Source organism: Arctopsyche grandis, chromosome 1 (assembly GCF_051622035.1).
Source record: "Arctopsyche grandis isolate Sample6627 chromosome 1, ASM5162203v2, whole genome shotgun sequence".
NCBI lineage: Eukaryota > Metazoa > Arthropoda > Insecta > Trichoptera > Hydropsychidae > Arctopsyche > Arctopsyche grandis.
In genome coordinates this window covers 4,960,254-4,975,815 of record NC_135355.1, presented here as the reverse complement: position 1 = coordinate 4,975,815, position 15,562 = coordinate 4,960,254, and the positions used below count along the sequence as shown (strand labels likewise).

The 15,562-nt window shown below is 28.8% G+C and overlaps 1 protein-coding gene across 1 annotated transcript; it reads right to left on the bottom strand.

The window, feature by feature from the left end:
- Positions 1-8,013: 8,013 nt before the first annotated feature.
- LOC143923230 (uncharacterized) lies at positions 8,014-13,423 on the bottom strand. Its single transcript, XM_077446802.1, has 4 exons — positions 13,250-13,423; positions 9,525-9,865; positions 8,620-8,875; positions 8,014-8,539 (listed from the first exon to the last, which is right to left on the bottom strand). Exons 1-4 carry the CDS (start codon positions 13,259-13,261, stop codon positions 8,438-8,440), a joined length of 711 nt encoding a protein of 236 aa, XP_077302928.1. The 5' UTR covers positions 13,262-13,423; the 3' UTR covers positions 8,014-8,437.
- Positions 13,424-15,562: the final 2,139 nt, after the last annotated feature.

Below are 15,562 nucleotides of genomic sequence, written 5' to 3'. Positions count from 1 at the left end.
AAATCATTTTTATTATGCTAAATGTTTACATTTTTTATTTAATCTACATACATTTAAAAAACATCGTAAAAGTTCTTACATATTTTGTATTATTTTTATTTTTCTTCAATTTTAATTCGTACTAAAAATTTATGTAATGGATCGTGGTAGTTGTGGATCAAATATATTGCTATCATCTAAAATTTTGCATTATCTGCATAAAATTTACTATTAAAATAGTTCTATGCGTATGTTAGAACAATATACATATGTAGGTATATAATGAGTTGATCCTATTTTTGAAGGTTTAAATTTCCTCTTTTACGGCGAATTTTAGTCTTCAACTTATGCATGCGAATTTCCTTTCAATAAAATTTGATATATATACATATATATGTATACATATGTTCATACAAATTCCTCTTCTATTGCTGTAATTTGCTGTAATTTTTCTATAGCTAAGATTTACATAAATTATGTACTGGAAAATTTTCAAAACCGTGAAATGAAGATGAATTTAAAAAGGGGAAAAAATCAAGAAGTGATAGTTCATGCCTGTTAAACGTTATTTACATACCTATAAAAATGGGGACGAACTTATATAAATTAAATATCATTTTTTAATCGGGATTCGAAACACTTCTTTCAAAGCTGAATATATACTATTTCTGTGAATAAGACTTTTGTTGATTGATAGCTATATATGTATAATTATACTAAGAACAATTATGTTTGTAATTTCGTGATAAAATCATTCTACAAATAAAAATGTATGTACATATCTAAGTATGATGTATAAATCATAAATTTTTAGTAACAAAATTACACGACCTTAAAATTGTTACTTATTTTAAATTAATTCTCCAATAGATTTATGATTCAATTATTGGCAACACCGAATACTAAATTAGTTTATTAATGATAGTATGCATTGCGCGAATGTTTACTAAACGATTGTATAAGAAAAAACAAAACTTAATTAAAATATAACATTCGAGATTATCCGCGTCGAAGTATGCGATGGGTTTTAGCGCAAATGTCAAAATTAATTATTGCACGGCGTTCTCTTTCACACAGTTATTTATTCATTGACGAAGAAAAAATATATGGGATGCCTCGTTTTGGCGTTGCCTACTTTTATTATGCCTTATTACGATTGCGAGTTTATTGCTATGGAGTAAAAAAATAAACATATATTTGTGGAATACAAATGTCAAGGTCGATAATCATATTAACAAATTTGTATCAGAGTTTTTCCGCATACTGTCTTCTGTATTTTAAATGAAAAACGTGTTATAAAGGTATAGTTTTTGAATGAATATAAGAATATGTACATAGATAAGTTTTGAACGATATTAAAATGAAATTTAAATCTCATTTTGTGTTGCGAATTGTATACACTTGGAGCACCGGTGATCGTTCAGGAAAACAATACAACTGGTATTTTTTATTTCGAATGGTTTCACACGGTAATCGTGTAAATTTTTGGGTAATTCACAGAAATGTTGACATAATTACACATTTAAGTATTACCCTTAATTGATTGTTATCACGAAAGTTTTCAAATGCCACAGAAAAACGTCGATATCATTTTAAACAATTGTATTTCCGATCTAATGTTTGATATAAGATATTTAAAAAATTTCAACATAAGATTGATATTTTGTATTCATAGTAACGCGATATTCTTGTGAATAAATTTTAAATGTGGAATTTTCTTATATGGAATGTGTATTTGAATGAAAATTTAGACAATGGACAAAATTGCAAATCGTTCGATGAGAACGAATAATAAAATTATTGTTTTCATATTATATGGGTATTTAGATACATTCTAACATATAGTGTATAATAATTTCAAAATCAAATATCTAGGCTGAGAAATATTTTGTTAACGAAGGAAAAATTCCAGCATCAATATCAACTGAGCAACAAAAAATATTACTTATCAATCTTGATTAAAATTGACCCACTTATTTCGAATATGACAATGATTTTTGTTGGCTTTCTCTCGTTTAAAAAAATGCTTTTGCAGTCTTCAATTAAAAATCTAGTATTGCTATGCCAAAAATGACTATTGGAATCAATATTCCGATCTTTTTTCTATATATTATTATTTTTTATTGCCTTGAAATACTTACATCAAATTATCCAGCAAATTTTAAAAGTCAAATATATACATTTTTTTCGCAATATTATGAGCAAATTTCGCTAATTTTTCACTTTATCACGTTTATAAGGATTGGTTTTTTATGTCAGATTTTTTCATTTATTTTAAACGTACTAATTCGAGCGGTAAATGATTTTTAAAGTGAAAAATTATCGAAATGACCTAATAGTATTACGGAAAAGAAATGCATAAAAAATTATATATATTTTTGATTTTTAAAATTAGTTAGATAATTAATTATACGTATTTTAAAGCAATAAAAAATCACAATCGATAGAAAAAACATCGGACTATTTTTGAATTAAAGATTGCAAAAGTAAAAAACCTGTAAAAATTCTACATATTTTTAATCGCTCATATCTGTTAAACGAGAATAAGCCAACAAAAAATATTGTCATATTTAAATTCAATGGGTTAAATTTAGTAAAGATTAAATAGTATCCGTTCTGGTACATAAGTAAAAATGTGATATTTTTTGCTCAGTGTATTTAAACCCCTTTTAGAATTCTTGTTTATCGAATCGATTGCTATTTTTTGCTTGCGGTTTTAGAATGAATCAGTAGGTATCTATCGTAAGTGTGGGATTTACCATCGGTAAGTTTATTATATTTCCTCAAAAGGTTGAAGTCGTGGCGTCATTCTAAATACCATTAACTCTCTATAGTAGATAGAGTTTATAAAACCATCTTCAATATTGTCTCGAGACCGAAAAAACTCTTAAATTTATCTGCATCGAAGAGCAATCGTAAACATCTCAATCGGAACGAGTCGAGTTCGCAATATCCTCATCGTAAAATACGACCACAACAAGTTTAATATTGGATGAGTTTAAATTTTACCACCGTCGTATATCATTCGTTAAATACCCACATATGTGTGTGTTTTTTTTAAGTATGTAAGTAATATCAAAATTAACGGCAGTGTTGAAAGTTTAACCAGTTGAATATTTTCAAACGGGGAAAATTTATTAAGAGGTATTATAGAGTACATCTTGCGTTTGCCAATATTGCGATTGCTCAAATACGCTAAGTATAGGTTAACATCATATGATTACACTTAATTAATTTCTAACGTACAACTATAAAATAGTTGAATCAACGTGATAATATTTTTAAATATATTGAAAATTTTAAATCAAATTCGTTCATTCGAAAATATGTAGGATTGAAAGTTGTTTAATTTTTTTTTAATAATATTTTAACATCTCAGCTTGAGAGATATGACGCATGTTATTCCAAATTTTTAATATAATATTTAATATTGTTTGCTATTTTTATTCATACATACAGACATATAATATGTGTAAGTGTAAGATTATAATATAATAGTTATGAATTTATATAACTATCAATATTTATTACGAATTTTAATATCAACCTATTGCAGATACTGGAATATTTAATCAATTGTAAATCACGTTTACAGATTCAATCGTCATTTATATATTTACTTTTTATTTGAATTAAGAAGTTGATAAATTTGCTTCATCGAAAAGTTTTGTATTTTGATTTTTAAATGCTTTTTATTATTACTAAATTATGTTCAAAATACATCTTATATATATTTTAATAGCTACGTATATACTGATCATTTTCTATTTTACAATTTTAATTCAATTTTGTTAATAATCATAGTATTATATTATTATAATGTTAATATGTTCAGCGTAATAGGAAAAAGATCTCAAAAACCTATTTAGAAAAGTTTTGTAAGACAATGATCTCGGAATTAGATCATTTAAAAAACCATACACGCTCAAAGTTATGATACAATATACCAAATTTCTATATCTCTTAATTGAAAATTTAATTTTTAAAAGATTTTGATTGTTCATAATACATTTTATAATACAATAATGATTTTTATTGTTCAAAATAAAATTCAATTGTTCATATTTTGACAATAAAATTAATATGTTCTATTTTAATAGTAACTGATCATTATCTATGTATTTTATAAATTATTTGTCTTGTTGTTTAGTTTACGTTTATTTTAATGTTAGTGTTTAAGAATTTTCCCACGTGTGATCGTGGAAACTCACTTTTTGATACTTCGTATACAGATAAGATAAAAATCTAAAAATCCTATTTAAAATTATTTTAAATATTCATAGCTACATAAATGTCCTTCGCTAATTACTGCATTAAAAATCAGTTATTTCTCAATATTATCAAGTGTTTCCACGTTTCATTCTCTAGAATTTAGACTTACATATTATACATCCCATAGATTGTTTAATTTTCTTATAAATTCTAATCAATTACTTAGGGTTGATCGTGTGAGAGACCTTGGCGTTTTACTTGATAGTAAATTATATTTCCGTTTTCATATTGATTTAATAATAAGCAAGGCATATATGAATTTGGGATTCATTTTTAGACTATCCAAGGCCGTTAAACTACATAATACTACATTTGAAAAAAGTCATCTGGAATTTGCTAGCACTGTTTGGAATCCTTTCTATTGAGTATATATGTAGGTATATTAAATATTTAGAACACATAAATAAAAATTTGATCATGTTATATCAAGAATAATGAGATGGGCACCTCACATTGAGAGAGCGAAATACAAGTCATTGCTTGGTATATCCTCAATATACCTAATATTTAATCGCCATAGTTTTTTATCAACTCAAAATAAAATAAAATTATATCGCGCACTCATATTACCATTATTAACATATGCTTTACCTGTATGGAATAACGCCTCGAATACTTACATTTCCAAGCTCCAAATAATACAAAATAAATCCCTAAAAATAATTTATAATACACCCATATATAGTAACTTGAAAAAACCACACGCCATAAATAATATTTCGTTTGTTATAGACATTACTAACAAACTAACCAGTAGATTCAACAAAATGTCTATACCCTTCCGGTATAAACACAGATTACCTAAACACAATCTGCTTTAGGTCATCGACTTTAGAGAGTCTTTAATTAATATAATGTACATATTAGATGTATTATGAGCATTTATAAGAATTGTAAACGATCGAATAAGAATCCAAACTTCGTCACACGACAAAATCGTTTCCGAACTAAGAAGAGGTTAGTAATAACTAATAGTATTTCCTATATTTAATTTATTTAATACCAGTATAATAAGCAGGTTAGCATATAATGCTCTGAACAAAGTGGTCACGGTTTCAAATCCAACTGGTTTTTACTGGCCAGACCTTGGATTTTTGACTCCAGGTTGACCGTTTCCTATCAGAGTTTGCCAATTTTTCATGATCTTCATTGAAACGGTTCCAGCAAATGGGCAACCTTACCCATTTTCTCGCAAAATCTCGAGTTTTTTTTTTGAATCCCATAAAATGCTGCAAATTTACAAACTTGACCAAGAATTGTAAATAGGTTTTTGAGCTATTTTTCCTATTATGCTGTACATTAACATTAGAATAATATATGATTACTAACAAAATTAAATTTAAATTGTAAAATAGAAAATTATCAGTAGATCAGTAGCTATTAAAATGGATATAAGATGTATTGAGAACATAATTTAGTAATAATAAAAAGCATATAAAAATCAAAATCAATGTCATATCAAGTAATAGAAAAATTAAAAACAACTAAAATATAGTCTTTTCTTCTCTAAAATAGAATCTTTTTTCGAGTATAATTCAGCAGGGAAATGAAACTGAAAGTGGTTCTCATATGATTTCGGCGACAACGTGTGAACAAGTTGCGAGTTGATCGATCGAGCATTTAGCGGTCTGATCGATCGAAGACAGCCTTTTCAATGGGAAAATTGCGGATTGGAAATTTATGATTAAGCAAGAGGTCGGACGCCTATAAATTTTCATTGTTTGGCATTAAATGGCCGCCATACTTGTACATCTCGGGTGACTTTTACACGGAATACCACGAGGACTATCCTAGAAATAACGCCTAATGGCGAAGTCGTGGCGACATGGCCAATCTCAGGAAAGTGGCTCGTTCGTCCTGTCGAACCATGCTTTACGCTTACGCATTCACTTGTCAAGGTGAACGCTCGTATAATTGGAATATGATCAAATACCAATGGATGCGTCTCAATGCACTGACAGATTGACAAATTGCATCAGCGGTGTCATCGAGCTAAATGCAACCAGTCCATTAGATATTTTCAGTATGAACACACTTATGTATGTGACTTAGTGCATTAACGTCTTGTATATAATACTTATATCAACTTGTATACATAAACAATTAGAACATATCCATGTAAACTAACCAGAAAAGAATATAATCCTAAAATAGCATGCCATTAGTCATACATAACCATACTATTACACTTGTGAAGAGTCTCTGTGATTACAACAACATGTCTAAACCCTTCATGTACCTATAAACACAGTTTATCTAAACACTATCTGCTTTAGATCGTCGACTTTACAGAGTCTTTAGTTAATATTATGTTTAAAATGTAGGTTTATAAGAATTGTAAATAGGTTTTTGAGCTCTTTTTCCTATTATGCTCTGTACATTAACATTAAAATAATATAATATTACATATAAATACAATCAATCAATTTAGCATTCCATAATTAAAATAGCATGTCATTGGTCATTCATAACCATACTATAAAACTTTCTCAAGAGTATCTGTAATTACAATAAGATTTACAGATTACCTAAGCACAGTCTGCTTTATATCGTCGACTTTATAGAGTGTTTAGTTAATATTATGTATAAAATTTATTATGAGCGTTTTTAAGAATTGTAATAGGGTTTTGAGCTCTTTTTCCTATTATACCGTACATTAACATTAAAATAATATAATATTACATATAAATTACTAACAAAAAATTAAAATAAAATTGTAAAATCAAAAATGATTAATAGATTAGTATGTAGCTGTTAAAATAGATATAAGATGTATTGTAAAAATAATTTAGTAATAATAAAAGCATTTAAAAGTCAAATACACAATACTATAAATATCAATAAAAAAATAATGTGTAAAATAGATAATGATAACTGGATCATTAGCTATTAGATCGGAGTTAAGATGTATTGTGAACATAATTTATGAAAAACAAAAAGCGTTTAGATCAATTTAGTTGCAATCTTTAACACAATAAATTTGACATTGAAGGTGAGTATGATTGTAAAAATATAGTTAAAGTTAAAAGAAGAAATGGTATCAACGGATCAATTCATTCAGATGTGTAGTCTTTAGAATTGCTATGAATAGTAGATTTATTTTTGAATAGCAATAATATTATTATATTTTAATAGAGCAAGAGTAAAGTTTCTAGGAAAATAATAATATGATCTTTTTGACTTAAGTGCACAACTTTAAGTGTTCAATTACAAAAGTACATATATCTTTATATATCAATTTTAATTTAATAATATAAAAAGAAAACAAAAGCAATTTTTTATAAGACACTTTCTTATCAGTATCAAAATGTTTATTTAAAAAAGCTAAATCGTAATAAAAAATATGAATATTATTTCTTTTTGCTATATTTTTTTTAAGATTCTGATATTATACTAAATAATTTAAACGAAAAAAAATACTCTCTCCTGTTCACAGATCTGTAAGTGAAAGTGGAAACGTTCTTATAAATATTTAACAGCAATTTTGAGCCAAAGGTGTCAAATTAGTAATAATTACTCAACTTGAATGGCATCATTGGAACGCAACAAATTTACATTTAAAAACTATTCACATTCATAATTCTATTAAATCATTGATCGGTACAATGTTTTGAATGTAAAATTTACATATTTTATTTGAAAGAAACTAAAAACGTTGTATGTAGTATCGGAAAATTGCTAGAGATGTCTCTATTTTATTTAATTTCTTAAAAAACATAATATTATGTTATAATTTAAAGATTGGTAAAATAAAAAACAAACAACATTATAATTTCACGATTTATTTTTATACCTTCAAATTATACAATCACAATACAAAATAATATAAAATAAAAGGATAGATCACATGTTTAGAATCGGCCTTAAAATTATAGGCATTTTTTAAATTCAAGTCATGTTATTAAACAAAGTGCAAGACGATGAGCGTTTGATAGAATTTGCCAATTAATATAATTGGCAAAAATAATAATATAATACATATACACAAATTTTTTCCAAGTATTCCTAATGAAGGATTATACATATAATAATATTATCATACATCAAATGAATTATAATGATTATAATACAATGCGAATATTCAGACGAAGTGTACGATAGATTTTTTGGATATAAAATAATAATAATATTAATAACGATATTACTAGAAGAGATGGCAATCAATTCGTACCAACGAATTTTTATCTTATTGTTGGTAATATTGCCCGGAATAGTCTAAAGCTGCTCTATCAGCTTGCTTCTTGGCGTAAGCTTCTGGGTTTGCCTTCTCTTCCAAAACCTGACGTTCCTGAAAATAATTTAAAATCAAATTTAATACTTGGAATCACATACATTATATAATGTTTATCGAACATGATGATTACTCACTTGGTTGGCTTTGATTCCTGCGTAGATGAGGTCGAGTCCTTTTTGAATTTCAGGAGACACTGGGGGTGGGGTTGGAATGTGATCTCCGGTAGCTCTGAATCCAAACTCATCAGCTGTGTATTCAACAGTTATGAGTTGTCCCTCAGGTGAAGTGTAAGTGTAAGAGCCGTGTTGAACCAAAGCTTCCCTATTGTCTTCGCCTACATTTTTCAAGAATCCAGTCTCTTCGGCGATAATGTTGTTGCCAGTTTCGTATCTAAAACATTGTGAAATAATAAATGATTAATCTGTTGATAAGCAAATATAGAATAAATCTTATTTTAAATTTAAAAAATGCAGATTTTCGCAACAGACAATGAAATTCATCTTTATGTAGAAAATATTTTTTTTCATATTAATTTGAAAAACAATTATTTTTCAAATGCTTATTAGAAAACTGTTCAAACATATAGTTTTCAGACAGTATTTTTAAGCCTTTTTTCATCTTAAGAAGTGTTAAGTCTTTATAATGTAAGGCGAAAAGTTATTATTTTTAAAATAAACAGTCAATAATTGACTTTTAAAACAGCGTATTTATAAAATTCGATATAAATGAAATCCGAATCATATTTGAGATAAATTGTATTCGAACGCTTTTCCAGTTATGCATTTGTTTAAAATATATCTACATTTATTTCCTTTCGTATTTGTTACTTTTCCAAATATGAAAAGTCACTTTTAAAAGGTTATGTTTTTCTATGTTGCATGCAAAATCCTTGATATTTATCGTTTTAATATATCGTAAAGATGCGCTAAGATGACATTTGTACTTGTTTTGAAATGTCAAGAAAGTGTATATAAGGAGAAAACGACGACTATGACGACACACATTTTATTTGTGCCAAATGCACATGTTTTCGACTTACGATGTTTTGTAACTGCCGTCAGTTTCTTGCTCCTTATCGAAATGGATAATGGGAATCCACGTGGTGGTCTCGAGAGAATTCTTCGGCCTGTATTCTTCAGCGTGCTGTTGGGCAGCTCCCTGTCTGAACTCTTGTGGGGGAGGGGCAGGTCTGTATTCTTGTTGTGCTTTGAATTCGGCAACTTGGATCGGCTGTCTGAAATCTTGATCTGTAGGCTGTGGCTGTTGATCGTACTGCTTTGGCTGTTCGAATTGCCTTTGCTGTTGGTCATACTGTTTTTGGTTTCTCCTCTGTTGTTGTTGTGCGTTGCACATAACCGCCAAAACGACCGTCGCTAAGATCTGCAGATTTAAAAATAAATAAATTAGCGGATTTCATTAGCAAATATTAGTGAAGATTTGCATTGAACTTTTCCTGCTTAGCGCAATTTCAACTACTTGATTAACGAATGATGAAAAACATGCAAATTTACATATGGCAATTTCACATAAACAGTACGAAATTTATATTATGATGTCATATTTTTATGTCATGCCATAAATAAATAATTTATGTTTAATATGCATCTACAAATAAATGTGTTTTCATCATTAGGTATGAATGTACATATTTATAAATTTATGCACAAAAAAAATTGAAGACATCAACGCGTGTATAGAACTCAAACCTAAGTTGCGCTCAAAACCTACATAAATTACTTAATTTTTACAATAATCTCGAACATTATCCGTAGCAAATGATCCCAAATGGCAAGTGCTACATTTGAAAAGGCAAAATGTTACATTTGACCCGAGCGGGCGTTTCGATAGCCCGTTATTACCGACGAGGAATGAGGTAAACGGGTGAACGTACCCGGTACATCGCGTGTACGAAGATTTCACACAGATGTGGTAATATCGTGTAAGAGACGTCGAATATCGAACACACAGAGAGAGAGAGATGAAATCGAAAGTTGCAGGCGGCCAAGTGACCGAGATGTGGACCCTGTCAAATGAATGACGGTTTTACGGGTCGATGGCCGCGCATCATTGTCATTTGTAACTACAGTCTGGTCACAACAGATCTTATCACAAACGAATACATATAATAAGTGTAATTTATGCATAATATATGCACTCTTAGTTTTTTTTTTTATTTTACATTGGAGCCACAAATATCCAAGTCTGACCAGCAGCATTAAAGATTAACACGGGATTGAACCCGGCAACCTTTCAGTGCTTAACATAAACGCAACCACCGAGCCATACTTATGTGTGAATACTTGGAGTAAGATCTTTCGATAAGGTACAAGGAAATTTAAATTATATATGACCTACATGTATGAAATTGGTTAAAATATATTCATTAGGCTTGTTGTTAAGGCATATGATAGTCACAATATTTTAAGACTGTAATATGAGTTCGAATTATAATTTTAAAAATCGTAGGTATGTTTGTATGTATGTTAATGATTTCTTGATTACTCTGTGTTGTATTGTAAAGTGATGCGACATGAACGGATATTGCATAATAGACCGATGATTCTTTGAAAGTAAACATATCGCAATATCAAATCTTCTAGAATGGTCTTTCTTAAGCTAAGGTACGCGAAGTGCGGTTAAGTATTACGCCAAACTAAAATAGAAATCTCAAAGAAAATTTATCTCATTATGCACAGAATGATTCATGGGACAAACTTCAGCTATAAATCTGTGATAGAATTTCATTGGAAAACTACATATGTAGATGTTATGAATGATGATAATGTATTTGATTTATTTGAGAAAATTGTAGATCTTGAAAAAGTCGTTTTTTTTTTAATGTCTTGTTGAGGTTAAATATTTTCTGGTAATGAAAGTGACATCTTATGAATGACGAACATTTTTTTAAAATCAAAAGTCAATGTCATTCTGCTGACCATGCATAAATAATTCGATACGGAATCGTCAAAATGAATGAATGAGTGTAGTTAATCAAAAATGCCATTAACCTACAAAATTTTGGAGATATTGGTTTAAAATTTGCTTTCGTCTACTTATTAATACTTTAAATAATAAAAATTTTGAGATTTTTCATGTTTAAATAAGTGTTTATTTTTCATTAGATCATAAGCGATATAGAAATGCGCAAATTTATTGAAATTTCACAACGTGAAAATTTCAATAAAAGATGATGTCACATTACGATATCTTATAAAATTTAATACACGTGCAGAAATAGCGATATAAATTCGCAAAATAATATTGCACTTTGAACTTGTTGATTCGACAATTTGAATATATAAAGGTTAGAGGATTGTCTCGTAGCGTTACAAAAAAAATGTGAGCATTTCCGACGAGTTTTCCTTGTAAGGTATTTTTGACCTTTAAAAGAAGATCGCTTAACCTTTAAAAATGCGCGATAGCACTTTTTCAGCCCAATTAAGAATTGCAATCATCTTCTGCACCATTTAATGGCCTTGATATATAACGATTCTCGTTTTACTTTCAATACGCAATTAAATTTTGAAAGAATTTTTTCTACATGTTACACCAAGTTCTCAACGGATATTACTTTTTAATGATAGTTTTTTGTCCAAATATATATATATAACAGATCCTAAACGGTTTCAAATTATTATAACATGAAATTATTAGACAGTTATTTAGATCAAAAATGATATATGTAGGTACTTATACACATGTATTTAAACATGATAGCTTATCTCCCTAACATAAACTATATGTATATTTTTTAACTTTTTTATGAAATCAATGCAAAAATAAATTGAAAATATCCTTTCCTTTCATAATTAAAAAAGTCTAGCTTTGCCCAAGAATTGTATGAATGATATTAAAAGTATTTTTATCAAAAACGGACTTATTTGATTACGAAACTTCATATATGAGTTATTTTAACTATTATGCACTTAAATATCAAAGAATTTCTGTATACTAATAGCATTTAAGAGTCTTTAACAGAGAGGCATGCTACAAAAACATTAGTGCTTGCTTATACCCTTCTCAAGTGAGAAACTGTTCAAAGTGAATTCAATAATAATAAAACGTAAATTCGAAAATTGACTTAACAATATATGTATGTATGTATATTAGATTATAAAATAAAAATAAATAGTTTTCACAAATGAAAATACTGTTTTTCATTAAACAATATAACCTACTGTACTATCTCAGTTGGCAAATAAAAATTCATCAATTCTCTTATAGAACAAATTATTTTAAATCCTTTATTAAAATTTGATCTAATTATTAATGGTATCATTTGTTTTATTTAGAATTTTCATAAAGCTTCAAATCTATGTAAAATAAAATAATTTAAAATATGTACATTATGAGTCGATATATTTGAAAAAGGCATAAAGTACACTATTTCGAAAAAGATTTAATATAATGTTTTGCGTTTAACAATATTAAAAAATACTGGTGGCCTGTAATACGTTTATTCTGCTTTTTTGAGATTCTAGACATATCTAATTAAAATAAGTGATAACAATTTATGAATTAAGTCAAACAGAAATAATATTTTGGGCACTGAAAATTGGATTTCCGCCACTTTCAAATATAAAGGCTCGTAGTATGTAGATTTAATTTACAGTACAGAAAAAAACTTGATTCACTTTATTACTGAACAGTCACAATTGAATAGAATTAGAAAAAATTAAGATCTGATCGAAAAATTTCGACCAAATTCATGCATCATTTGCCACGGTTAGATATAGTGTTCGATAAATTTCACATTGTACTCACGAAGCACTTCATGGCGGTAGACGAGGACACAGAAGGGGAAGCAGCTGGATCTGTTTGCCGTGTGAAAGGCGAATATGTAATGCTTTCTTTGGCCGTAAACAAGCCGCTCTTATATATATTACCACCCCCTGCTTTGGAGGCCTCGCCGTTCGCACCGAAAAAGTGGCGTATCTTCTCGCCGCGAGAGCGTGGTCGTTGAGACATATTTATATACATATATTTTTTATTATTCTTCATCTCTCTCTCTTGTGGCTTCGTCGTAAAATGATGTGGGTGACAGACGGACTTATGCCACACCGACTCGTCTCGAATTATAACATAATAAGTGCCAATCAAGTGCCCGTCAAATTGTCGGATCGAACGTTCCAGATCACACATGCTATAATCGAAAGTTGCGCAAAGTTCAACTGAATTTTAAATCACATTTACAAACGAAATTAAAAACATCAATATAAAGGCTGCAACGTATAACAATTGATATACCTTATATATTTTGGTTATTACATAATAATATTCCTCATTTAAACGACCACTTAAAACCGACTCAAGTGTTCGATTATATGTATTTTTTCGGTCTCCGTGACGAGACAGAATGTTAAATTACAGAAAACACAAATATCGGAAGGCAAAGATCGAAAATCGAAAGATCTAAAGTCGAAAAAAAAAAAATGGTGCATGGTAAACGGTACATACTCACTTAATTTGCGCGAGCAGGATATAACAGGAACAAGAGTAACAGGCTTTTCCTCCCGTATTAATGTGCGCGCGCAAAAGTATGTACTGTTTACCATGCACCATTTTTTTTTTTTTGATCTTTCGACTTAAGATCTTTCGATTTTCGATCTTTGCCTTCCGATATTTGTGTTTTCTGTAATTTAACATTCTGTCCTGTCACGTAGACCCGTATTTTTTTATCTATTTTGATTTTTAAATGCTTTTTATTATTACGAAATTATGTTCACAATGCATCTTATGTATCTATTTTAATAGCTACTGATCTACTGATCATTTTCTATTTTAAAATTTTAATTTAATGTGGTTAGTAATCATAGTATTATATTATTCTAATGTTAATGTACAGCATAATAGGAAAAAGAGTTCAAAAACCTATTTACAATTATTTTTTATCTATTTATTTATTGAAGTTTAGACCATTCTAGCATTATAGAGATTCCTAATTCAACTACAATATGACAGAGAAATAACACATCTATGTATATACAGAAAAAAATACATATTTATACATAACAAAAAAAGTTCAAACAATAATAAAAATAGTCACAAAACATATAATACCGGTTAAATATAAAGACAAAAACTAGGAATGTCTTGCATCAATATACGTTCATATACGTATATAAATGTATGTATGTATGTACAAGAACCAGCCGTCAATACAAAACATCTTCGTGAGGCCCGAATGGAAGAGAGAAGATCAAAATTCACTCATAAATCATATCTTATTATGGAAATAGTGATGAGTGCAAGCTACCAGACGAATAATTTAAGATAATCTACGCTCACTGAGGTGGAAAATATCCCATTCAGGTACGACAGAAATGATTTAACTAAGAAGTCGGATAGCTCTTGGTATTTTAGCCATCCGATAAAGAACTGTGCAGGCAGGAGGTACAATCAAATGATGATGTCTAGATGATGTCTAATTAACTTAAATTATTTGGCATATCTGCAGATTGTCAAAGAGATATGTCGACCCTGGCTGCGAAATTTGCAATAGCAAAAGACGCCACGACAGCTCAACGAGAGACAAATCATTATTTTTTATATTCTTTTATCAATCATATGTAGCTATGACAAACAAATTTCTAGGGTCTTTCATGGTCAGGTGTTTATCGGCAGATTTGCCTGTCGACAAATCATTCCGTCAATGGGCTACATTAGAGATGTAAATTGAAACAAAGTTATCAGTGTCAAAGTTATAAAGTCGGTGTTTTCTTTATTGAGCAATTGAACAATTGAGCTCCAAGCTTATGTTGACTTCTAATGATGTCAGTCATAAGAACTGAGCACGTTCGTTAAGTGACGACTGTCTGTATATCATGACAGCTTAATAATTCTGTTTGGTAGTTGTTTTTAATACAGTTACGGTACATGTATACGGTTGATTTAAAAAAACTTATCAAACACATCAAAAGAAATTATAGTAATAACACTAATTCGATTCGTAATATGGCCGATTTGATTTGCGTGAATTAACATTTAATTTAAATAAGATTAGATCATTATATATAAACGTATGTACGTTATATTAGCTAAATAAATAGATTTTTCAATAGAAACCAAACTTACATC

What these genes read in the sequence shown, in the direction of transcription:
- LOC143923230 (XM_077446802.1), bottom strand. An exon ending in GACGGCAGTTACAAAACATC is followed by an intron (nt 8,876 to 9,524) that starts GTAAGTCGAAAA and finishes ACAATGTTTTAG; the next exon opens with ATACGAAACTGGCAACAACA. An exon ending in CAGGAATCAAAGCCAACCAA is followed by an intron (nt 8,540 to 8,619) that starts GTGAGTAATCAT and finishes AATTATTTTCAG; the next exon opens with GAACGTCAGGTTTTGGAAGA.